The sequence below is a fragment of the Rhipicephalus microplus genome, unplaced genomic scaffold, assembly GCF_043290135.1.
Source record: "Rhipicephalus microplus isolate Deutch F79 unplaced genomic scaffold, USDA_Rmic scaffold_13, whole genome shotgun sequence".
In the NCBI taxonomy this organism is placed as follows: domain Eukaryota; kingdom Metazoa; phylum Arthropoda; class Arachnida; order Ixodida; family Ixodidae; genus Rhipicephalus; species Rhipicephalus microplus.
The window spans coordinates 19127476-19153462 of NW_027464586.1; the positions used below are offsets into that span (position 1 = coordinate 19127476).

The following is a 25987-nucleotide window of genomic DNA, read 5'->3' on the forward strand; positions in this document are numbered from 1 at the left end:
CCAATCTGTTGTGCTTGTGGTTGGTTGGTCACGTAGCATGCTAATACAATTGTGTGCAGCAACAGCAGGTCACCTCCAAAATTCCCGGCTAATCGAGCCACTCTTATTATGACCAACCATCGTCTATGTCACCGTGGTCCTGCCTCGTTCCGTCTACCTGCCGTTTACCATCTCCGCGACGTCACTCACTGTCACCGATGCGGCCACGTCCACTCGACATCAACCAGGAAAAGTAATCGTGGCAGTCTATGAGGCAAGAGCTGCGACGCTGTGGAACTGTACAAGCCCTCAGGGAAGCCCATCGAACGTAAGAGACGTGCTTGTGGATGGTGTTCGTGCATCTGCCATTGTAAATACTGGAGCCGCCGTACCCGTCATGGACACAATACTTAGCCGATTACTGCGCTGAGTGACCACACCACTTTCCGGGCTCTCCTTTCGTACAGCCAGCACCCAAACATTCATCCTACAACGATGTGTACAGCCAGCCTCATGAATCAGGACGTGATGTATGCCGTTGAATTCATCATAATCCCTGCATGCTCTCACGGTGTCATCCTAGGATGGGATTTTCTCTCCCACCACAACGCCGTCATTCATTACGCACCAGCACAAATAGAGCTCGCACCATTCTCTTCTTTGACGCCGGCTGACAGTCCATCTGCTGCCAGCAAGTTACCGTCAGAGACGGCACGCAAGTGCCTGCAAACTCGTCCGTGGTGGTGTTGGTCTACTGCGCAAGTCTTTCTGACACCAGTGCACTCCTCTCGCCATGTCAACGTGTTTTCATTAGAAAAAGCTTGCTGGTTCCTTTCGCGACGGTGCAAGTCACTCACGGTAGCATTACTATTTTTATTCCGAACTCATCCCCGTACAGAGTTACGTTGGTGTGAGGGGAATATCTCGGCAAAGTAGAACCCATCGAAGACGCACAAGAATCAACCCGATGGCACGCATTGCCCAAGTTCCAGTGCGCTTAGTGCTTTTTCTACATCTGCTTCATCCTCCACTGATGTATTCGGTCCCTCCATTCCTGACAACATTACGCCGCGCCAGCATTCCCAGCTTCTGGGCCTCTTGGAAGAATTCCGCTCTTCTTTCAATGTCGCTCAACCTTCTCTCGGCAGCGTATCTGCCGTTATGCATTGCATCGACACCGGCGCACAACCAACACTGCGGCAACGTCCATATAACGTATCTCCCGCAGAATGCCGTGTAATCAATGAGCAAGTCGACCACATGCATCACCGCGATGTTATTCGACCCTCTAACTCCCCTGGGCGCCTCCTCTCGTTCTAGTCGCGAAAAAGAGCGGTTTTGTGTGGTTCTGTGTGTACTACCGATGCCTCAACAAGATCACACGTAAGAACGTGTACCCAATACCGCGGGTAGATGGCGCGATTGACAGCCTGCAAGGAGCAGAAATCTTTTCATCTCTCGATTTGCGCTCAGGGTACTGGCAAGTACCTATCGCTGAGGACGACCACTTTGTCATCCCCGACGGCTTGTACGAATTGAAAGTCGTTCTTTTTGGGCTGTTCAATGCACCCACTACCTTTGAGCGCATGATGGCTACCGTTCTGCGTGACCTGAAATGACAAACGTGCCTGTGCTACCTCGATAACGTCGTCGTTTTCGCTCCGGACTTCTCCACGCATGTTCAACCCCTGCGGCATGTTTTGAGGCGTCTGAGTGACGCCAGACTGCAACTGAAGCTAAAGAAGTGCCAATTTGCAGCTCGGCAGTTAACTATACTCGGCTACGTCGTGTCCGAGGACTGAATTCTCTTTGATCCAACCAAGCTTCGTCGGGCTGTGACCGAGTTCCCCAAGCCGACATCCGTTAAAGAACTGCACAGTTTCGTATAACTGTGTTCCTATTTTCAGTGCTTCATTCGCGCGACTACCATTTCGCCGCTGACCAAGCTCCTCGGAGGTAACGCGTTTCTCCACTCGTGGTCATCACAGTGTGATGACGTTTTCACAACGCTCCGTCGTTCGTTGACGTCACCTCCCATACTCCACCACTACAACCCAATAGCCCCTACAGAGGTACACACGGACGCCAGGGGTGTCGGCCTCGGCGCTGTCCTTGCGCGGCGGAAAGCAGGGTTCCCGGAATATGTCGTGGCGTATGCAAGCCGTACGCTTACAAAAGCCGAGACTCATTACGCCGTCACTGAGAAAGAATGTCTGGCAATAGTCTGAGCTCTTACAAGTTCCGATCTTATTTCTATGCTCGCCAATTGATTTTGTCACCGACCATCATACACTATGCTGGTTGTCGTCATTGAAAGATCCCTCAGGCCATCTCGCCTGGTTGGCCCTTAGTCTGCAAGACTACGAAATCCGCGTGCTGTACCGCAACGGAAGGCAACATGCTGACGCCGACGCACTGTCGAACTCTCCCTTGTATGACAAAAGTGCCCACAGCTCAGCGTCTCACCTTGCCGTTTCTTCAATTAGCATTCATACAGTTACTACTGAACAGCGCAAGGATGAACAGATTGCCTCACTAATAGACTTGCTGACTGATCCATACACTCAATCCACTCGCGCGTTACGCCGTCACGCCCACCATTTCGCCGTTCGCGATGACCCCCTACACCAACGCGATGCCAACGGTGACAGCCGCCAGTGGTTACTAGTCATACCCCGCCGTCTGCGCTCTGACACATGCGAATTCTTTCATTCTGATCTACAAGGTGCGCACTCCGGGTTATTGAAGACTTGCTACCTTATTTTCCAACGGTACTTTTGGCGTGGATTTTACAGCTATGTGCAGAAATTCGTTCGCTCCTGCATAGTTTTCAGTGCCGTAAAACTTAAACGCACCTGTCTACGGTAGGTCTGCAACATCTACCTTGCCCAGCCACGCGGTTTGGGCGCGTTGGCATCGATTTGTATAGGCCACTTACACCAATGTCGGCTGGTAACCGCTGCGCCATCGTCGCTGTGGTACACCTCACGCGATACGCCGAAACTGCTACTCTCCACGCGGCTACAGCGAGCGATGTTGCCTCCTTCTTGCTGACACGATCCACGCTGTGACACGGTCCACCACAGGAACTGTTCAGTGATCGAGGCCGTGTCTTCCTTTCCGAAGTTGTCGAAGCCATTCTCAAAGAGTGCAACGTTGTTCGCCGCAAAACTGCTGCTTAGCGTCTACAGACGAATGGCCTCACCGAACACTTCAACTGTACGCTCGGCGACATGATCTCTAAGGAGGTTGCCGCCGACCACACAAATTGGGATGCCGTTCTACCCTTCGTCAGCTACATATATAATACCAGCCTTCAGGGCACTACTGGCTTTTCAACTTTCTCTTTATTATATCGAAGGCACCGGTGGCACACCATCGACACGACACTTTCGTACAAGCCAGATCTGTCTGACTGTGCACCTATTTCTGCTGCAGCCAAGCTTGCAGAAAAGTGTCGAGAGCTGGCAAAAAGCTTTACTGCGCATAATCAACAGCGGCGAAAAAGGCATTCGCGCTGGCGCCAGCAGTACTGCACCCACGTTCCTCCCTGGAGCGCTCGTCTGGCTCTCGATTCCTACCACTGCAGCTGGCCTATCTTCAACACCATTGCCTAAGTACGAAGGCCCCTACCGCTTCGTCGAAGACATTTCCCCTGTAAACTACTTGATCGAACTCATCGAATCATCTTCGGACATGCGCCGTCGAGGGCGCGACATTGTCAACATCTAGCGCCTCAAGGCCTACAATGACCCCCTCATAGTAACCAGCTGTTAGGTCGCCAGGCCGCTCCCTTTTCATAACCGGGGTAGTTGTAGCGAAGCCTTCGAACAGTGGGTCGTCCTCTCCAGCGCCTTCTAAAGGCTCACCCTCTTCGTAAGAACAGCAGCAGCTCGTGCAGAGGGTCAGTCCCCGTATTGACTCTCGCTGTCGTACATCATCACCGAGTGTCCGCCAATAAACATCTTAACAGTAGTAATTTTCGCAGCCCCTCTTGCACGATCGCTCGGATTGTCTCACGCAGGTCAGTGGTTCCCAGCGCTTGAATCTCGGCGTAGCTTGCAACCGAGAAGCTGTGTTTGTATCGCAGTGTCCGCATTTCGAGCGTCTTCTCGATTTTGGATGTTTTCGAGGCGAATTCAGCGACGGTCTTCCGTTGGTTTTTGATCAGTCCGGCGAAAAGTTCTTGCTTTAAACCCCTCACAAGAAAGCTCACTTCCTTCTCCTGGTCATGTTGCGGTCGGTGTGACAGAACAGCCGGCTCATCTCTTCTAAGAAGATGTTCACACTTTTGTTGGGAAGTTGAACACGTGTCTCCAAGACACTAGCGGCACGTTACTTGTGAACGACGCCCATGAAGGTGTTCAGAAACAGCGTCCGAAAGACATCCCAGATTTGTAGGGTGTGTTCCTGAATCTCGAATTATGTTTTTGTGGCGTTTTCTAAATAAAAGTAGACGCGGCACAGTTTTTCTTCGGCGTCCCAGCTGTTCAAGGCAGCGACTCTATCGTAAGCCTCCAACCAGCTTTCTGGGTCTTCCAACGATAATCCCAAGAACGTGTGAATCTTAGGCTGATGGAGCAGAATGGGTACAGGTGGTACACGAGCTGTCATCATCGCAGTACTCAAACTCAAGGTTTGAATCTTCCGGGTTAGGTCAAGTAGAGGCCTGAACTCTTGCAGAAACCTTTGCTGCCGGCGGCTGGCTCGCTGCTCAGCGTTGGCGTCGATGTCCCGTTGACAGTGTGTGCTCAGCTCACGACTGGAGGGAGGCTTTCGGTACATGGGCCGAGACGCGCCTCCTCGGAGTCGTGACATAAACGAATGGAGCGCACTTTGGCCCATTCCTATTAGGATACAACGCGTTCGTTCATCACACGTCTGCCGAATCTTGTCCTCGACACGATCACATGTATGCTGAAAGAGTGCGAGATGGAGAAGCCACAGTGTCTTACCCAGCCCTTCACCCAGCGCGTTCTTACAGTGCTTGGTTCAGCAGTTGCGCGTGCGCAGTAAGGATGGTTACGCATACCGAATTGAGCTTCACAGTAAGCAGCTTTGCATCTTACAAGTGGGACGCCGTGCGCACACTTCACACCATCTTGATAATTCGCTGGGGAACACGCTAATATTCTTCTGATATCAGCGCTCCGCTGGCAGCTTGTGGTATATAAACATTTTTAAAATAAATATACTTCGTTAGTGCACAGGGAACGTTTTCAGAAGGAAGATTGAGCCGAGAAATAGGACAGAGCGCACACTTACAACCAATTTTATGACACAGATGGTAGGAATATATATATATATATATATATATATATATATATATATATATATATATATAAACATTCAAGAGGGTGAGGAGATAACACACGAATGAAAGGACAAATGATGGTATGCTGAAACGACAAAGTATATTTCTTTCAAAAATGCAATACCAACCAGCCCTAGTAACCACTATTTGCAGAATATAAACAGCTCGCTGCTAGTATTCGTAAAGACGTGCACGTTTGTGGCCGAGTGCTCAAGGGTCTCTACACGCGCCACCTGTACAGCCACACCTCATTTGGCGTGACACCTGCGCGCGCAAGCGGCAGGCGAAAGATAGACTCGGCAACGCTCTCTCCCACTGCTTACGAGCCTTATGGTCTGCACGCGCGTATACGCACAGCTACACCACACATTGTGGGACACCTGCGACACGCAAGCGAGAGGAAAAACAGCCCTCCGCTTGCGTGCGGGGACGTCTTTTTGCCCTTCTCTAAGATTATAGAAGTTTCTATACCCGCACAACAAAACCGCACGGGGCAGGAACACCTGCCGTACGCAAACACCGAAGGCAGAGTGGTATGGCGGGCATCTCTAAGCGGCGAGTACACGTACCTAGTCAGACCCCATGCCTCCTTTGGATGACTGCGCAGAAGAGAAGATGGGCCATCTCACGTTCGCGCGCACGCGTCGCTAGCATTTGGCCATTGATCTCCCAAAGATACACTAGCGCCACCCGCGCTCTTTCACCTCGAGGCGTTCTGATTGGCTGCAATCATACGCGAATGCGGTGGTCACTGCCACGCGGTGGTATTTTGGGTGGTAAGTCCTGAAATCTTGTTACAACGGTATCCAGCGGGATGCTCCCTGACATTCCTGTGCACGCAAAGGCGTACCAGAGTGCCACAGAGACTAAAATCTACTAATCAAGAAGCTCGCGCTCAGTGCTCAAGGCTCCGCTGACCCACGATGTTTCGGCTGCACAAAGTCTCTCTCCACATTGGCTACGTAATTCGCCCGATACTTCTTTCAGGCTGGCATGCCACAAAATTTATAGATGACGCTAAATTTTACTGGGTCTATTTAGACCATCATGCCCGGGCTTCCGTACGACGAGGGTTGGAGCCAGTACTGGCGGGGTTCCTCGGATTCAGTGAGCTCTTAGGGTAGGAACTTTTTTTAAAGAAATTCACTCTCCTTAATGTGCAAGGGAAGCTGTTGTATCTCACCGCTCTAACTTCTTTCTCAAACGTTCCCTGCACAATAAGGAAAGTAAATTTCTTTCGAAATACCCAAGTGGCCACTCTTTTGCAGGGTAGGAACACCCCATTGTCTATCATACTCTTTTATACGTCACTTATTAGCTGGGTGTTCAAAAACAAGTGGGTGATATTTCAGTGCGCTTGGTCGGGCACTTAATTTAAAACGAGAACTTCTGCAAACGCAAGAGCAGTTCGAAAGTCAGAGAACACTAGTGCCCTCGCATGGTATCTGTCGCCCAGGTGGACGCCATCATTCTAATGCGAAGAGTGAGGGTCAGGTCACGGAATCTCCCCTCTATTCGAGCAAGTGTTGTGACGTAACAAGCCGATTCATTTATGAGTGCCTGTATTCTGGGCAACAATTTAGTTTTGTGGTGAACTGCACGTACAATGAAGCTATTTTAGCTGTCCCGCTCAGCACAGAAATCCGAACGATCTGCAGCAGCTGCAGCTTTGGTGCAAGGCGACGGCAACCGTCCATTGAACACACAATGGTGAAATAGCGGTCCTCGTTTGTGTGGCGTGTTTAGCCGGTGACTTCCAGGGATCGTTTTTTTCCGAAATATTCTTTCACAGTTTACTTTTTACATAGATGAATAAGTGATCTACTTCTATTTTTCACTACTCCTATTTTCCACTTGAAGACCGTTCAAGTCGAGAAAATCTAATATTTCACTGCATAGCAGATGCCGCTACCGAAAGCTGAAGACAGAAGGAAAAATTTGCTGGGTGACAAATGCAGCCTTAAGACGTGAGCGTTTACCGAGCACACAGACTTGGCTGTTTTGTCACTAACTGGTGCAGAGTCATCAGGTTCATCGTGTAATTTTCATATTCTAATCTGAAAGGCACGATTCTTTCTATTAGAAGTTAGCTAAAATCAACTGGTGTGTCCGCAAGTGAAGGCATCCAGAGCTGGTTAAGACAAAGCTATACTAATTTGACACAAAATGGCGAGTTTTGCAATCTGAGGCACAATCACCTATACATCAACAAAAATTTGCATTTACTTGCCTGACATTAACCGTGTCTGTGAGCTGCAGTTGGGCAATGCTCCCACTGCTGCTGCAATGTCGTCGGCCGTTTCACGCAGCCGTTGTCGTTAATTTTTTCTAACGAAGTTGGGTCGCAGTAACGAAACCAGTATTCTCAAGCTTTATCATTGTTATTGGAGCAGCCTCCGAAATAAATACGACGCTTTAGCACCTATTCTTGACTTATGCTTTACCGACGTGGTTGGATCGACGAAGACTACATTGACCAAAAAAACTTCCACGCATATTCGTTTCACTGTGACAAGAATTATGTTGTGTACCATTATGATCGCGATCTAAAACTGGATTGTAGCGCCGCGATTGCTGTTGCTGACCGCAACGTGTACTATAGGATTGCACTCACGACTCTTTAATTAGGTATGTGTGCATGCTGTCTTAAACCACTAAAACACACTGCTTTGTGCTTTTTATCTGTCCCCGAATCCATGATGGTCTACATGAAGTTCTTATTTTCTCGTTTCAGAATTTCCACAATGCTCTCTGTTTCTTTTGGGTGATTTTCATTTGTACAAAATAAATTGGGTCTCGCTACTTCCCTCCGTTGTTGGCTGGGCCATAGGAGCAAATGTTTCATTGAGTTGTGCTCGAATTTTAGTTCCACACAGCTTGTTTCTAGGTCCACTAGAACTGGTAATACTTCGAGAACTGGAACTCGGTCCACTAGAACTGGTATTACATCAAGTACTCTTTATCTGGTGCTCGTCAACAACTCTATCATAGTAAGTGCATTCCGTGCAATTTTTACACAGAATAAGCGACAATTTTTAATGCGCTTTATTGTAAAGGGCCAAGTAACGTGAGATAAATGTATTCCAAAATTTATCGAAGAATATGCGACAGGTGATGCATCGCAAATAAAAAAGGGCTTGCACTACTCATTGACGAGTGCACATGAAAATTTTTCAGCCGCAACGTAGAAAATAATTAGAACTTTTTTATAAATAACGCCATGTCACTTGTTACCCAATACTTTTCTCTGCGCAATTTTCGGTAGGAAATGTTCTATATTGTTTTGTACGACCAGAAACGATTGTCAGACAAAAAAAGCGCCTTTTTTCTCTTGCGAACACTCAAAGTTCAACTCGTCAGAGTGATTGAACAAACAACAAACTGCACGAATATCGCATCGCATAAGCAGACTTGAAGGCAGTCTTTGTTTGCACAAATATTCTCTTGCTTCTCTCTACTAAGACACAAAAATTTTGAAGCGTTTTTCATATAAAGAAGAGGTTAACATAACGGTTACAGGCTTTCAGGGTTGAAAATGAGAAATGAAGACTGTTGCATGTTAATTAATGACAGTATCGCGAAATCATTTTCCTATTCCTGAACTGACACAGTGCCTTACGTGCACAAAATTGATTTTTCATGAATACACTTGCAGTTATTTTGTGGGTATTTTAGCGTTATTTGATGGCTTAAAACTATCTTCTTCTGTGGCACGAGTGAAATTGATTCCATGTTCAAAGAAACACTGCTGGGTACTCCTCCATAACTTTATGTATCTTTCTACCCAGTCTACTCAGTGCTCGTCTTCACCCGCAGATTGGAAGGTGGGGAAGGTGGTGGCTCCATTAAAATCAGGGGACCCACATTCACCTTACAAATCCGCACTCATTTCAGGCAAAAGTGTCCCTTGCAAAATCAATAACATGCCATATTTACTAACCGGAATTTGTTTCTTGAATAAAACTTGTTTTTCCCTTCATTTTGGCATGGTTTTTGCAAGAAATCCTCTTGCGAACGGCACTAATATATTTTATTCTTTACATTTTCTCTTCTTTAGGAAAAGTCCGTATTATTGACGGTATTTTTTTTGCAAATTTTATGCCAATGTGTCTCATCGCTTATTACTAGGTGTTCTTAACATTGACCCTGGCATCCTAGACAAGCTAGAACGTTTTCTAACTAGCGGCACTCCATTTCTCAGTGCTAATGATGCTGCATCCACGCGTTGTGACCTAAAGCCGGGTGCCCCTCAGGACACTATCTTGGGCCTATCGAATTTCCTAGTTTACAATAAAGACTTACGCACTATGAGTAATAGTTTCATTAAACTATTACACTTCTATTAGTACGTTTTCAATAAATTGTTTGCTGATGACTCTGTTTTATACTTTGATATAGCCAATTATCATGAAAACGTTATTTTCAAATCAGCCTTAGCATATCTAACAGGTGCTCACAATGGCTAATAGTCTTAAATTGCACTATATGCAAAATCACGCATTTCTCGCGTCACCTTGACTCATCCACATCGTTCGGCTATGCCACCATTAACATCAATATCAAGAACGTAACATGATATATATATATATATATATATATATATATATATATATATATATATATATATTTATATATATATATATAATTCGTCTCACCAATAAGCTTTCTTGCCATGCGCAGAGTGATTACATCACTAACAGTGCAAACATATATCTCGAGTACATAAACAAAATTTCTTTCTATGCTCTATGTAATTTTATTTACTACTCTACAATCTACTAATTAGAACCAAGCTGGAGATTGCTTTTTTCTATTTGGGACTCTGGTAAAAACATTAACAATTACCTTTGAATCCACTCAAAATCATGCAGAGCGCTTCATGAACTCAATTTTTTTTCACAGATAGCGTTTCGCATACGCAATAGGACTTGCAGTAACGAATTTGAAACTAGGAAGAAACATTGGTCATCTATGTCTCGAAAATCATGTACTGAACTATTTCACTTTATATTGTTCTCATAGCTGCGCAATTGTACTTATCACCGCGTTTTGATCATCCGTATAAAGTTTTCATTCCTTTTTGTCACACCAATTTTTTCAGACTGCTTTTTCTAAAAAATGACCGCTAAGTGTAACCGCGTTCTCACCTCCATCGCCTGCATCAAGGACGCGTAATCACTTAAGGCTTCACTAACCGATAACGTATTCAACCCATATAATAGCTTAATTTATAACACGTATTTCCGTTAATATTTTCTGTTTCTATAATAAATTTTAGCGTTCTTCAGTTTTATTTTTACGCTGCTTCCTCTTTAACGCCTTTATGTGCCCAGAGGGTAAAGATTAAATAAAATGAAATTGAAACCACAATTTTGAGGGTGACCAGTTCTTGGCCCCTTTAAAACGACAAAAAAAGTTTGCCTTCGCGGGCGGTGTAGCTGCAGTGTATGGGCATACGTTGTGGTGAGCGTTCTTTGTGGACTCTCGTGGTTTGGGGGGGGGGGGGGTCATTAGAAAGTGTCAGGGGAAAGAAATCTCTCGTCGAGTGGTACGGTAACTCGTTTCCAACTACGCTCCATTGGCTTCTTCTTTCTTGGCTCGTGTTCATGCCTCACATATGATGGCATCAGCTGAATTTGACATACGTCATCTCATGTAGTTCGTGTTGGCTACATTAGAAAATATCACTATATATATCGTAGTGGAGTGTGATGCTGTGAAAGTGATTACGGCTTCTTCTAGAACGAATGCGTCAGAGCATTTTAAAATTTCAACTGCGTGCATCGCCATTGGAGTAATCACATAGCTTGATGGCAATTGAAGACCTCCATTCGCGACGTCATGGAAAATAAAATGCAGAGGTTCATTAAAGAAGGACTGGGCAGCAAAACAAAAAAGACATTGCAGTAAAAGAGACGGCTACCTTTTCGCAATGCATTCAATTGCCCGTAAAACTTTCTAAAAACTGGGCTGAATAGTCCACAAAGGTGGCCTTCTAAAAGAGAGAGGAACAGCATTTTTTATATGCACAGCCAGCCGCGATACTGTGACAGCTCTGCAGTTTATATCAGCAAGCTCAGTTTTTGCATGAAGACGATACTTGCGAGCGTTGGAACATTGGTCGTACAACGCGCGTTGAAAGCGGCATAAATTTGCCTTGCAACGTCGTAGTGGTCCCTGAAAGGAATTGTTTTTTCCTCTAATCCGTCTACTTTGATTCTCAATTTCATTAAGCCAATTATTTCATGCAGGAATAAACTCGAACAAAAACTTGGTTATGTCATCTAAAATGTTGGCATTATTGAGCACAACTTTTCAAAACTTGAGCTTACAGTCGTAAGTGCTGCTGGCGGTAACGCCAAACTAACGGCAGAAACAAAATAAAGATAACAAAATAATGATCTCTTTTCAAGTGTTTCTGCTGAACACTTTGAAATGAAGCTGCGTTTGAACCAAACGCAAGAGACCCCAGGAAAATGTTCGTTAAAATGAAAGTTCACTGAAATGGAGTAGCCGAGTTGCAAACTTGTTATCAGGAGCTAAATGGAACATCAATTGATGAAATTCATTTGTTTGCAATGTGGTTTATTTGAATGTTAATTTATGCTTATTTAGCGTGTTTTTTTTTAGAATGAAGCAATCTGTTGCTGTACATGAGCATTTAGGAGTGCGGGAGTCATGAATTTAGTCTTCATGTCGGAACTTTCATAAGCCTTCACCAGCACAATACCCTGCTAGGAAGCAAAAAAAAAAACCACGTTCATTGTTTCCAAGTTCAAATTTTCTTTTTTCTCTGCAATGATTACTTCTCCATCCTCATCTTCTTAACTCTAACTAGTGATTATTTACCGCTAACCCGTCACTAATAACCAGTTACTGCTCAAGACTGCAATATGTAGTGTCCCTTGAGAACTGTAAGTGCTGGAACTCCTCAAATTGTATGAGAGCTGTTTCACTGTTCTTGAAAAATAATAGGCGCCTATATCTTACTTGCAAACACTTTTAAAAAAGTATAATCAACAGCCATGCTTTCGTCTGTCCTTTTTTTGAGCCTAAAAAGAATGTGGCACCTGCCCGTTCAACGGATCGGGAAGAATTTTTAATTTATTTTAGTAGATTGGTTGAATGATGAAGCACAATTAAATAAACAAAAAATACTGGGTGATATATCAAGTAAATGATGTTTTACTCATGATTTCATGAGTATACGCGACTACCAAATCAATTTCATCAAGACAAACTCGAATATATTTGTACAATTTTAACGCAATCTTAACAAGTTATTTAATATTTTTTGTAGTAATGAATAAAATTAGGTGTGTTTAGAAACTTCAATAAAGCTGGAAACCACATCAAAGCATACCTTTGGCAGTGTTTGACACATGAGTCAACAACACATAGTTTTATTTCGGCAGTTAAGTTTAGGCCTATATTTGAAACTGAAGTAACAAGCAAGTAACGAACAAGCAGTAGTCCTTTATTATAAAACTATCGGCGACATGTCAAGAAATAATGTTGAATATTTCCAGTTTCTCCAAAGAATTGACAAAGGGGTGATATTGTTAGACGAGTCCTGTATAAATATGATGTTATTAGGGGCCCACGGAACCTTATGTGGACAATTGTGATTTCTGATTAAAGATCCTCGCTCCACTGGCATGTCCGTGGAAATTTTCGATGCTTGTATTCTGTTAACCGTCCTAATGCTTCTATCTTATTAGTTCGAATCGCCAAATTTCTACATGTGATTACTGTCATATGAATTCTATTTCTGGAAGCACCCTAATTATAGGGCCATTCAGCAATGCTCGCACCAAGTAATCGACCGATTCATTTATTGTAATGCGCTGTGAACTGGCACCACCAATCTTTTGAGACTCTCAGTGCCGAGGTGGAACTAACGAGCGTAGCGTGTTTAGGGTGCGTATGTTATGAGAAGCATTTGGAGCGGTGCATACCAACTTTGATCCAGTTATTACGAGTGCTCTGTTCGCGACCGCCGGCAGTTTTCGCGGCGTCATGATGGTATAGCCATCTGCACAGCTTCGAAAACAGGAGTGGAAAGTGGCAGTCTCAGGGTGCCTCTTTGTTTTCGTCATCTTCAAGCGCCACACCGGCAGCTGGGACTGGCGTGTTCAACAGGAAACGTTTCAGTTCTCTACTTGAATTTGAAATTTAGTTGCATTTAGGCAATAGTGTAGAAACCCTTTACTGCCAATTATGCTCAGACACTGATACAAGAGGCATTTTTCGCATGCACTGATAAGACAGATTCTTGAGCTAGTTGGCGATTGAAGATCAACATATTTGCACAGTGCAAGACTAGTAGTTACGACACAGTGCGTCGTAACTGCTCGTAGTCTTGCGCTGTGCAAATATGTTGATTCGCATACAACGGCCACGCTTGACCTCCTGAATGCACATTCATAGGTAACACGCGTATCCCCTCATTCTAAAGCTTGCAATACGAAACACCAAGTTATCAACCGAAGGCAGCGTTAATGCCATTATATTGCAGACAACCAAGTTTAATAAACTTTTGGGCCGGAGCCTAACGATAGGCCTAAAGAAGTACGCTTGAAAACAAGGAATTTTTTTGAAAAAACAGTGGCATGATGCACTGTTACAAATGCGTATAATTTTTCCAACACGATAAGTGTTTTATGCCTGCATCCACCGCGACTCTGCGGACGTATTTTCCTCGCAAAGATGACCCTACAGAATATATACTAACAGATTACAAACAAAAAAAGAGAAGAAAAAAATTTCTGTAGGGGGCATTGAACCAGTGACCTGTCGCTCCGCATCGTACAGTACTAACCCCTAGAACACGGCACGGATGTTCCTTCAGTGCATTTTCGTCATCAGTAATGAGACGACAGTGACGTATCGGACACGCTCTAAAGGTCATGGACTATCGCGTTTCTACAAGTGCCGCCTCCATTAAGCCTGGTTTGTTCCACGTGTGCGCTGATCAGACGCGTGATAAGGAAGAGTGCGAAAGTTACTTCGCTTGCTGCCACGGCCGAAAGTAGCTCGCTGCTCACAAGTGACGAAGTGAGAATTGCGAAGTAGTTCGTGCTTGTCCTTCTTATTTGCGACTCTAGCAATTCATGCGGCACCGGCAGCGATATAGGCCAGCTGCGTACTAAGGTCAAAACAGTGCGAGCGCCAGTAGAATTTGGTAGGAGCATGGTAGTATGAGGTCGCCCGTGAAGAAAACAAAAAACAAATGGCCAAGCAGATTTCTTCTTTCCAGATGAGGCACCAGGGTCATGTTGCTAACTCGAAACTAATAAATGACCATTGTGTTCAGTGACTACATGTCGCTGAGCGCACCCGTTCTATGTAAACAAATTTCGCAGAGACGCGGTGCGCCATGTGCATTACTTGCACAACGCGACCACTTCAAGAACACCATTTGCACTTGCGGGACCACTGGTGCCGACTAAAATAAAATGTTCGGTGTCAACAACGCGCTCCCCTTCTAGAAATCAGCGCAAACTACAATCACACTGCAGAAAATTCAATAGTTGTGTTAGCGACAGTGGACGCGGTGACCTCCGTGAATCATCCATGCTGCAACTCCGCAGCGCCCTCACATGTTCATTTGAGTTGCGATTTTTTTTTCGTTTGAAGAGAATGCTTTGAGTGCCAAGCTGTCATAGTTCTTATTCTGCGCACGTACTGTGTCTGCCCATTTCATGCGTGCTTTCTGCTTCTGGTGCACACTGCAAGTTTCGAGCTGCTTGTTGTTTTCGCGTGACTTTGCAGTTTGTCGCTTTATCGTTCATTTATTTGCCCTGGTGGCAAAACAATGCACAATAAACATTCAATTATCTCTGTGAAGACACGTCTCATTTTCGTATTGTACCATTTCCTAGAAACAGGGATCAGCCATGTTTTCTTTTCGAAACATCACACTGTATATTCATGTGACTGCTGCCTATTTTTTTTCGTGGTAATGCTGTGCATCAAATTTAACATCGCCATGTGCACACATAGATGTGATCGCTGAATATATTTCTGAACTGTTAGGTTGAGCTGCATACAACTGCCACAGCTTTGCACTGGTTACGCTTAGAGACTTGGACTATGCGTGTTTCATGTTAAATGCCTCCGAGGAATGCGGGGTAGCCGGTGCCCTCTGTGCGCACCATCTCTTTACATTCAGTGGCGTAGCCATGGGGTGCACTTCACGCCCATGCCCGACTCCCCCACCCAACGATATTTTTCTGTCATGCACACAGCGTAAAATGACCAATCGCCTCCACTTAAACTCGCGAATGAGGCCCTCCTCCCACCATAAAAAAAGAAGCCCTGCTTACAGAACATCGCTAAAGAATGAAAATACACTGCGACGTGCTCACCTTGCAGGCGACCCGATGGGGGCAAAGCTTGCCGAATCCCAGGGGGGGCTGGATCTTGCGCAGTAGCGTCACCACGTCCAGGTGTTTGATGCGTCCTCTGAGCGAAAAAGTAATCACGTTCGTGCACGTCAGCGAACTCAATTTGAGTTTAGTGTGAACTAGTTATCTGCGCAAAACTGTTCAAAAAGCCGGTTAATTTTGATATTGTGAAAGGTTTACTCTGCCTTTGCGAAACGAGTATAAACAAATGCACAGATGTTTAGCCATCTTTGCAAGTTGAATTATCAGTACACACTGTGCAGCAAATGAAGTAACTTGAGCAGCTATGCCTGCAAATCACTCATGCTAGGACAAGTGTACCAAAATAAACCCCTGAAAACCTTCCTTCAAGATAGTCCTGCGTTGTGGCAAGTTCTATATAGGACAAACGCAGTGGTGTAATAATGACCGCCTAGGGGAGCATGCCTATAGTAGTGAAAAAACTGATTGTGCACGTCTTCCAGTGCATAGTATGTCATTTTTGCACAAGTTAGAATTATTACCAGAGTAAAACATCTAACGGCGAGGCAGCTATTAACATCAAAGGGAAGGCGTCTAACGGTGTAATGATGCATCAACCGTGCTACATAAACCTCGTGTTACGATTTTATTATACTCCGCTTTCCTGATGACATGTGTGACGTTACTTCTTGAAGCATCAGTGCACGCTCGGGAGTTTTTGCGGCTGGCAGCCTTTGCTGTCCCCATACTTTTAGTAGGTGACGCTCATCCGTCCTTCTTCCATTACTGTACTGATGTTTCAAGCTTTGCGCGCAAATACCATGCTCAATGGGTGAAAGTAGCACAGAGAAATAGTCACAGACGTCCTTGTCCACTCAGGGCCGTGATTGTTGCAGGCCAGTGCATCACCATGAATGAGCCACAATTCCAGGAGTTTCCTTTGTTGTTTACTCTCGCTCTCAATCGAGTATCGCAGTATGGCATGGGTCGACGGTATGGCTTGCTTTTAGAGTAGTGTTCAATAGGTTCCGTCTTATGGTACGCTACATGGGCGACACACCCAGTCTTCCAACCCGTCTCACTGGTTGATTCGCGTTGAAATATCCCACATCGTACATTTTGCAGATGACGTTGCTCTGATCATCTGCAGACGTGAAATAGCGGAAGATATTTCAAAGTAGGCGGCAGAAGAAAAAAAAAATATTAGAAATCTACGATTAACGGCGGATGTCACAAATCATTTCAGCTGAACTGGGCAAAGATCAACAAGAATCCCCGAATTGTTCAACCACCTCTTTGTAGCTCATGGTTAATTCTAAGCGTTTCTCAGCAAGAAAGCTCCAGAGATTACGAAAAAGTCATTGTCTTGAATATATGCACTTGCGTCAGTAGCAGCATCATTTTCAAACACGGTGTCAAACAACTCATTAGAAACGTTTTTCACGCTACTAACCGCCTGCTCAGAAGTTACTCTAACGTAGGCTATCATCAAATACTATAGTCCCACAGTAGTTACCAAAAGCGAATCATTATTACCAAAAGCGAATCAAAACTATTACCAAAAGCGAATCATTAGCCAATCGGAACAAGCTAGCGAAATTTCTCTCATGCAGCTGCACAAGAAACTATACTTCATTTTGGTCTCAATATCTCGCACAAAGTTTTCTCTCACATGTCGTAAACTGCTAACGTTAAGATTGTGCAACAGCAGTTGCCTTTCGGTGGAACTCGAGTTGAATTGTGTTTATCAGCTATTATTTTATTCTTTCCGCAGCTCTAGATGGGGCTGGTTACTGATCGCCTTCCGAAATTTTGCGTGCTGAAATCAGCGGCAGTGCGTATAATACTTATAAACACCTGCTTATAGAAAGGGTGGCTTCTTGGCCTTGTTATTTTTTATTTTGGAGGCACTGCGAGCGTGCGACGAAGCAGGAAATGCGGCGCATCGGCTCCGTTAATTTTCGACTGGAGCCACGGCTCAATCAACTGCACTCCGCCAAGCTCAACGTTCATTGACGCACATATCCAGCTTTTCTGGACGCTTAGAAGCCAGCGCCCCTAGCGGTCCCGGATCGAAGCTAGTGCGTTTTCCATGGAATCACTATGTTTTTCTCAAATAATTGTGGAGGGTGAACGTTGAAAAACGCGGACAACAGAGCGCGTCTAGAAACCTAAACGAACGAGAAGGTGGCAGTGATTATGTTGGGGTATACGCTTCAATTTTTTCCCAGAGCAGTTTAAAGATCGTACAATGGGAGTCTATGGAAACGACAAAAAAGTGGCCTGTTTTTTGAGACAAAAACGTTCACTGCAGTAAAGCTAAGCAGGTTCTATTATTGGTCAGTGCACCGTATGTAGTCCTGACACTTAGCTTTCGATTGAAGCATTTCTCGACCCACCGCAATTGGCATAACATTCTTCCCTAACGCATTTTTTGTGAAGCTGTTCTTCAAATGCTTGTGGCATATTCATAAACTCTTGCTTAGCGCCAACATCTCAGTGGCATGTGTGGCCGAGTGCGTTGATCACATAGTTGCAAGGCATAACATCAGTGCATTGTCATAGGTTCGATGCCACGCGTCAGAGCATTTTTTGAGCCCGAAAATTAGTTTTAAAGTCTCACAAGATACCACGACCAAAACAAAACAAACAAGTTTCTGTTTCAGTTTAGATTTGTCACTGTGATCTCAAGGAGTCTTGTTTTTTTTCTTCATTTTCAATAATTTAAGTACATTTTAAATACTTCACGCATATGACAGTCATAAGATGTACATGCGCAATTCTTACTTTAATTTTCACAGATTCTAAAGAAAACAATGCTTGATCAAGTTAGGTGAACAAGGCTCCTTTTTTTCGTTCGCGTATTGTAATGTAAAATTTAGGTGAACAAAGCTACTTCGTTTTTTCATACTTGTAATATAGTGTAAACTTCCTTTCCGTTTTCAAGATTTTGTTATGCTCTCCCCAGGTCACTACAATTTACCGATGTAAAGAACACGAGCTAAGGCTAGAGAAGCAAGGCATAGTATAAGTTAAATTACACGTTTCGCCATTGCTTTCTGAATGCGAAGCGCGTCTTTGCGTAGTATCTATCTATCTATCTATCTATCTATCTATCTATCTATCTATCTATCTATCTATCTATCTATCTATCTATCTATCTATCTATCTATCTATCTATCTATCTATCTAGCCATTCACGTGTGTATATATCGTCGCATACCCCTTACTAATATTTGTCTGCTAGGTTGAGAGGCGATATACGGATTATATACGGGGTGTCCCACATTACTTGAGCCAAGAATTTGGAAATGAAAGACACTTCAGTGGCGGATTTACCCAAATGCGTACTACTCACACAGCCTGTAGGTACTCCAGCTATCTTTTATTTCTCCCCATACTAATTATTTAATAATAAGAATATACCTATTTTTAATTTGGGCTGGAAACCCAAAAGATGAACACTGACATGTAGAGCACTTTCAGAAACCACGGAATAAACTGGTTCCTGTACGATACGTCTCGTGCTGTTAATATTTCCATGCTGTAAAGAAAGTGTGGCAGTTTGGGCTGGCCGGTATGACATGACGATAGATATAGCGCGAGACTTCTTGACTTTTTGTCGTCGTTCTGTTCTCGCGCTATAACTATCGTCTCGCAAAGAAAGCCGCTAAATTTGAAAAAAAGCCGTGCGACGGACCACGAGTGAACTACTATAGTGCTGCAATTAACCTCTATAGCAGCAGATATCTATAGGCTTCTATAGCAGCATTCTCGCTATATTTTTTGCATGTTTCATTCGCTCCATTCCGTCTTTTTTTTTGTTGATGAAAAGCGCATATATATATATATATATATATATATATATATATATATATATATATATATATATATATATATATATATATATATATATATATATATATATATGCACGGGAAACGGACGAAAATTAAAGGTAAATAGCCGACCAAGCCATTAACGAGAAACCTTTCCTTTACGCACGCCGCCCGCCGCCCGCCGAACGACCCATTACGGGGAAACCCCTTACGCACGCCGTCACGGACCCTCCCGGCACCGCGGCGACAATCTTGGGTGGCCCGACACACGTCAAGAACTGAAAAGCACGTGATAAGAACCGTATGTGGATGTAGACGGACAGTTGGCTTCGTTCTCAGTGTTGACAGTGGTTTTTCCTCTTTTTTACTGTCTTTCTTTTCTCTCTTTTTTCGTCTTTTTTCTCCCCCTTGTTTTCTAGTTCCCTCTCACTCTCGCAAACGTCTTTCAAGGCTAGAGGGACGCGGCAGCAACGAAGTTTGGAAGCTCATGTCAGTATAACTCTTCCCCTGATGAAGGGAGGACCCCTCCCGAAACTGTTGGAAAATAAATATATTTATCCATGTTGACAACGCTCCCGTTGTGCCATATGCCATACCTTCACGAAGACTAACTGGCCCATTGAATTATTACTCCCACTATATATATATATATATATATATATATATATATATATATATATATATATATATATATATATATATATATATATATATATATATATATATATATATAGACGCACATGCTAGGCGAGCGAGGCAAAGGAGAAAGAAAAGAACAACGAAGTCAGAATAAGAACAGCAGGCCCAGGATCGGGTGTTGTCTCTTTTCTCTCCGTTACAATGGCGCAGTCCGACAAGTGATTCCTCTGCAGAAAGCCACCGATACGTGTCTTCGTGGTTCGTCGGCAGCGCGGGCTTCTCCATCAAGGAACGCCGTTCACGCTTCCTTAGAGATGGGGTCCCACCCACCGCTTCAGCCACTCTTCAGGCCACCTGTGGACGGCGTCCAGGCCTCCCCTTTGGCCATGATCTGATTGAAACCCTGCCACCGTTTCACGGCAGGATCAGCACCGGCTTCTGTCCCTTGGGAATGCCTCTCACGTTTCCCATGGCCTACATCCCCGTTGCGGTATTCTTTCAACAAACGAGCCGCCACCGAACGCCGTTCAGGCTTCCCTGCTCATCGACCTCACTGGGCTGAGAGCTGCAATTGGTACTTACTCAAAGACCACGATCAGTGACTCTTCGGGCTTAACACACGACAGCACCGTGGACCTGCGGCGTACCACCGCGATACTCCGCGTCGAGACGAACGAACTGACAGCGTTGATCGCCCATGAGCTCCTACAATGTTGCCAGCATTGTGGGACATTAACGCAGTGTTGGATGTAGCTGCTTCATGCGACCTCGAGGCAAGCACACCGGAGCAACGCAGGCAGCTTCGGTCTTCTCTCATTGAGCTACCACACCAGCTCGACTGCTTCACGTTGGTGATCTCTGCGTTGCCACCTGCCACCCCACAATCACCAGCCGTCTGCGAACTACCGGAATTCCATAGAGTCTGGAACGACGCCGACGGCTGGGTGGCAACCGTCAATGCGCTAGCAATGCGCGCGGTCTGGGCAGAGCACCAGAAATGGTCTCTGGCCATAGACCATCTTCAGAAAGGTGCAGCAGCGTGGCACCGGTATGAAGGCTGGAAGCAGCAGTCATTGGCGGAGTGGAGCTTCAAGCTCATAGCTTCTTTCGGTCCGATTCCGTGTGCTACGTGCCCATGCAACTCGACCTTCTCTCAGGACGGAACTCGGGAGAAGCACGACCTAGAGGATGCGATTCAAGCCCCTACATCCTGTCATCTATCGGTGACCAAGATGTAGGGAACAATCACGACCGTGTAACTCTGCCTTGCACAGTCGTTTCTGCTGTCGTCTTTGAAGCTCATGAGGAGCACCGGCCCGACGGTGCAGCTGTGTACGACGGGTCCCTGGCGGCAAGCTTTGCGCAATGCGCTGCAACAGGCCCCAGTGAAGGCCGTGCGGTCGACTTAGAGGCACCGGCCCCCATCCTACTGGACATTCTACCACCTAATGAGACAAGTCTCTCCGCTGAGTTTAATAACATCCCATCTGACCAGACGAAAGTGGATATGCGTGTGACACATGCACTGCCTGAATCGGTGGATTCTCCGATTTTCGGAACGGATTCCGTCGAGGTTGTCCCGCCAGTAAGCAGCGTGGCTTCAAGAATCGCTGACTTGATAGCATCCAGGAGCCCCATAGCGACAACGCTGCGCAAGTCACGGACTAGCCACATCTCGGCGCAGGAGCCATGCCGCAAGACAGCACGTGGACTTCACCCCACGTTAGTGCAGATGTCTAATCGCACCGGAAAACATCCCTTGATCTGCCGAAAATTGCGCAGACGGCCGTGTATGATGCTACCTATTTCGTTGCCGGATCCACCATTTCTGCCCTGTTTTGTAAAATGTGACGAGACACAGAAAAGCGTTCTGTGATCAACCTGCGACAATGTCGATCCAGTCTGGGCCACCCGCCAGAACCATCTCCAAGAAAACCACAACAGTGCAGAAACCTTCTACCCCGAGAATGCCTGCTTGGTCCACCAAGGTATAATCGAAGTCGAACTGCTTTCTCTGAAAAGTCGCAGCGTGGCCGAGGCTGTAGACTGCCACGCGACAGTCAATGTCAGCCCGCGGAGTCATCATCAACAAAAGGACAAACCAGGACTCAGTCCTCGCCACGACATGGCGAACAACCCAGGCGACATAGCCAGTGTCGGCCGCCGGAGCCAATTTTGAGAAACTTTCAGCGTGGTCGGAGCCGACCACAACGATGCAGCCAACCGCGCCCACCTGAAGCAATGTCAACTGCTGCAGCTAGCCTCACCCACAAGAACATTGTCGTGTGGCCCATCGACAATGCTTGCACTCATGGCCGAGTGTGATGATGAAGACCGAAACTGGCACTCTGGCACAGACGAGAATGCTAGGAGAGCGAGGCGGAGGAGAAAGAAGAGAACGAAGCCAGAATAAGAACAGCTGGCCCAGGATTGGATGTTGTCTCTTTTCTCTCCGTTACAATATATATATATATATATATATATATATATATATATAGGCAGACATGGTGGTTGAGCGGCCGTAGCGTTGCATAAAGTCAAGTAGATCCTCCGTGAGTGGTCACAACGTGATTTATTGTGACGTTTCGACCAAGAGTCTGGCCTCCATCAGGAATAAAGGCACAGTTTGTTGGTGCTCAGCTTCATACAATCTCAAATCAGAGGAAGAGAGGAAAAGGACCGAAAAAAGAAAAAAAGAAGAAAAGGAAAAAAGAGAAAAAAGAAAAAAAAGAAAAAAAGAGAAAAAGATTATAAGGTGGACTCGCCCGGGTGCCCCCCTCCACTCTTCCTTCCACTTCCATCTTCATCTCTCCCCCCTTTCTCCCTTTCACCTTTCTGATGCCAGCGGTCTGTGTATGCTTCCTTTCAGTAACGCATTCTTCCCGACCAGACAGCGCCTCCCTGTTCTGGCGGTTCGGTGTGGAGCAAAAAAGAGCTTTTTTGGGAAGTTGTAAGCCTTTAACTACTGGGCGCCCCGTCAAGAACTCGTCATAGAAAGAGGGGTGCTGCGCATTGCGGCAGAGGCTGGTAAGCGCGGTTTTTACGAAGTTTTAAGCCTTCAACTACTCGGCGCCCCGTCAACATTTCGTTGTAGAAAGAAGGGTACCGCATATTGCGGCAGAGGCTGGTAAGCGGGTGCAATGCGAATTCCTTGCACGCTTCTGAATTACGCGGGCAGTAGGGGCCTCCCGGCTGTGCACAGGGTTGCTGTTGGGCATGTCATACATGGCACAATTGATTGAGTCACAAAATAAAACAGAAAACAGACGACAGCTGTACTTAGGAAGAGTAGTTACACTTGGAATTGTTTTGAGTTGTCCAGTGCCTTTCGCAGCTGCAGTGCCGTGAACTCAGTTACTATTTTCATAATTGCCATTATTGTTTTCTAATGCTTTACTTGCTGCAAGTGTACCAGGATTCTTATTTATTCCTCAATTGAGGGTGTTAAATCGGTGGATAAAGTATCACTCTCGTTGTTCACGTTCTCAGTTTGATTTAAATTCCGTCTCTAAGAGCGTTACTGATAGTTTGTCGGTCGGGATCGGGTGTTAACATGTTTTTATAGGGGTAGATTTGGGGCTGATTTCGCATGGGCTCCGTGATTATTGAAACGAATCCTAAATGGTGTTTCTGTTTGTCCGATGTACTGCATACTACCCACGTTGCATTCGAGTAGGTATACCACATTAGAAGAATCGCATGTTAGGTTTCCTTGGTATGTTAATCGAAAACGTGGATTGTGTGCTGGTTGCTTTGTGTGTTTCTCGCATCGCCTTACATACAAGACATCGTGGCTTTAAACAAGCTCGGCATAAATTATGGAGGGGTGATGTATTATTTGAGAGTGGACAAGTGTGTCTTTGAGGTTACGTGGTCATCAGTAAACGACGCCTGGAGCCGATGGGAATGCCCGTTTCTGACGTTCACTTTGTTCCAGAATGTTGTAATGTCGTTTACGGATTTTGTTCACATTGGGCACGTTTGTGCTGTAAGTCAAGCAGAGGTTTGTTCGTTGTGGGTCTTCGTGCGGTGGTCGCTTCAAAAGTAAGTCACTACGCTTCAGGTTTCTCTCTTCTTGAGCAGCGTCATCAATTGCATGTGGGGAGGTATTTTTGTTTCTCGAGCATAAGTTTTAGCCTCGGTGAGCTCGCGTCAAAATCAGCGTCTCTTGAGCAGATTCGCTTAAACTGGTGAGCCTGGCTGTATGCGATACTGTTTTCACAGTGGCGTTGGTGATCGCTTTGGTAATGGAGGTATTGTTGTTGATCCGTTGGTTTGCGATATAGAGTTGTAGAGAGCTTGTCCTGTTCTATCGTTATGTTGACATCATGAAAATTTACGCTTACTTGCGAGTATGTGTGTGTGAAGTGTATGTTCGGATGTACAGCATTGTAAGTGTCGATAAAGCTGGGAAGTTCGTCCTCTATGTGGGTCCAAATAAGAAAGATGTCGATGTAACTTCTGTATAACAGTGGTTTTAAGTAACTTTGTGCAAGAAATTCCGATTCTAGCTTTCCCATAAATGTGTTGGCATAATTGTGTGCCATTTTGGTGACCATAGCGGACCTCTGATTTGTCGAAAATACTCTGGGTAAACTTGAATGAATTTTTTTCGAGGACCATTTTTGTCAAAGTTGCGATGGCAGAGAAATCTGGGGTGTTAGATTGTCTATGGTTTTTGTATATATTTTGTAATGCAGCTATGCCGTCATCGTGAGGCATGAGGCGTGAGGCTCTTAATCCCAGTGATAAGCAGGTAAAGAAACTGGTCGCTATGACCAACACCATTCTCCGCCACAACACTTTATCGAACGAAGAAATCTCCCAATTAACAGCATTTGAACAGAATAAATACCAAAACATCATGACCAGGAAAATTCATAAACTCAAAGGAGACCATGTGCCCAACCCCGCGTTCCCCGATATAGTTCCTTATCACTACAACACCATGACTCAGGAAACCACTAACGGTAGAAACAAGCGCCCATCTATGAACACACTCTGTGACACTGTGGTTGTAAACCTATCGGACACGAGCTTGTCACACGCGAAGAAAAACTGCTATCTAAAGACTAAGCTTCTGCCCGACCACAAACTTTTTCGATGAATTTCACTTGCTCCGAGACCTTGACAACTTCGCTAGAAGCTTAAGGTTGCGCGAATATTTCTTGGACAAGTCTGCTAACCACGAAACAATTCACCGTCGTAAAACAAATGATTGCACACCGAACAGTTATCGAGACATGTGGCTGGACCTTTATATAACCGCAGTACAGAAAGATATAGTACACGAATACCACAGACAGAAAGGAAACCGAGAAAACTTCACAAAATCTGAAAAAGTGAGTATGAGAAATCCGGCGTCTAGGACAGACATAACAATAAAACCCACTGACAAAGGAAGAGCAATTGTAGTTCTTCATACAACCAACTACTTAGCATACCGCCAACTAGAAAACTCAAGGTTTTACGAACGCCTCCCAGGTGATCCGACATATGAATACAAACGTATCGTATCAACAGCACTAAAGAATGTGTTGGATACAGAAAAGATAACCAACACTGACCACAAATTGATGCGAGCAGCATACCCTTGTCCAGGTTGCTTCTACATCCTCCCAACAATTTGTAAACCCGGTAACCCAGATTGACCAATCATATCAGGCATCGGTACCATAACTGAACCCATATAAGGTTACGTGGACAAACTAATAAGCCACATTCCATGCACCCTCGCGTAGTACATAAAAGACACCAAACATTTTCTTCGAGATATTGCAAATCTGTGTGTGCCGAAAAACTCGTACTTTGTAACTCTTGATGTCTCTTCTTTGTATACAAATATTCC

The 25987-nt window shown here is 45.1% G+C and overlaps 1 protein-coding gene across 1 annotated transcript in view; it reads right to left on the reverse strand.

Moving 5' to 3' along the window:
- Window positions 1-25987, reverse strand: part of LOC119162950 (muscle calcium channel subunit alpha-1-like) — a 1445695-nt gene that overhangs the window by 215431 nt on the left and 1204277 nt on the right. Inside the window, exon 38 of the mRNA XM_075882643.1 lies at window positions 15664-15760. Within this exon, the coding sequence (XP_075738758.1) occupies window positions 15664-15760 (97 nt within the window). The remainder of the gene's footprint in view (window positions 1-15663; window positions 15761-25987) is intronic.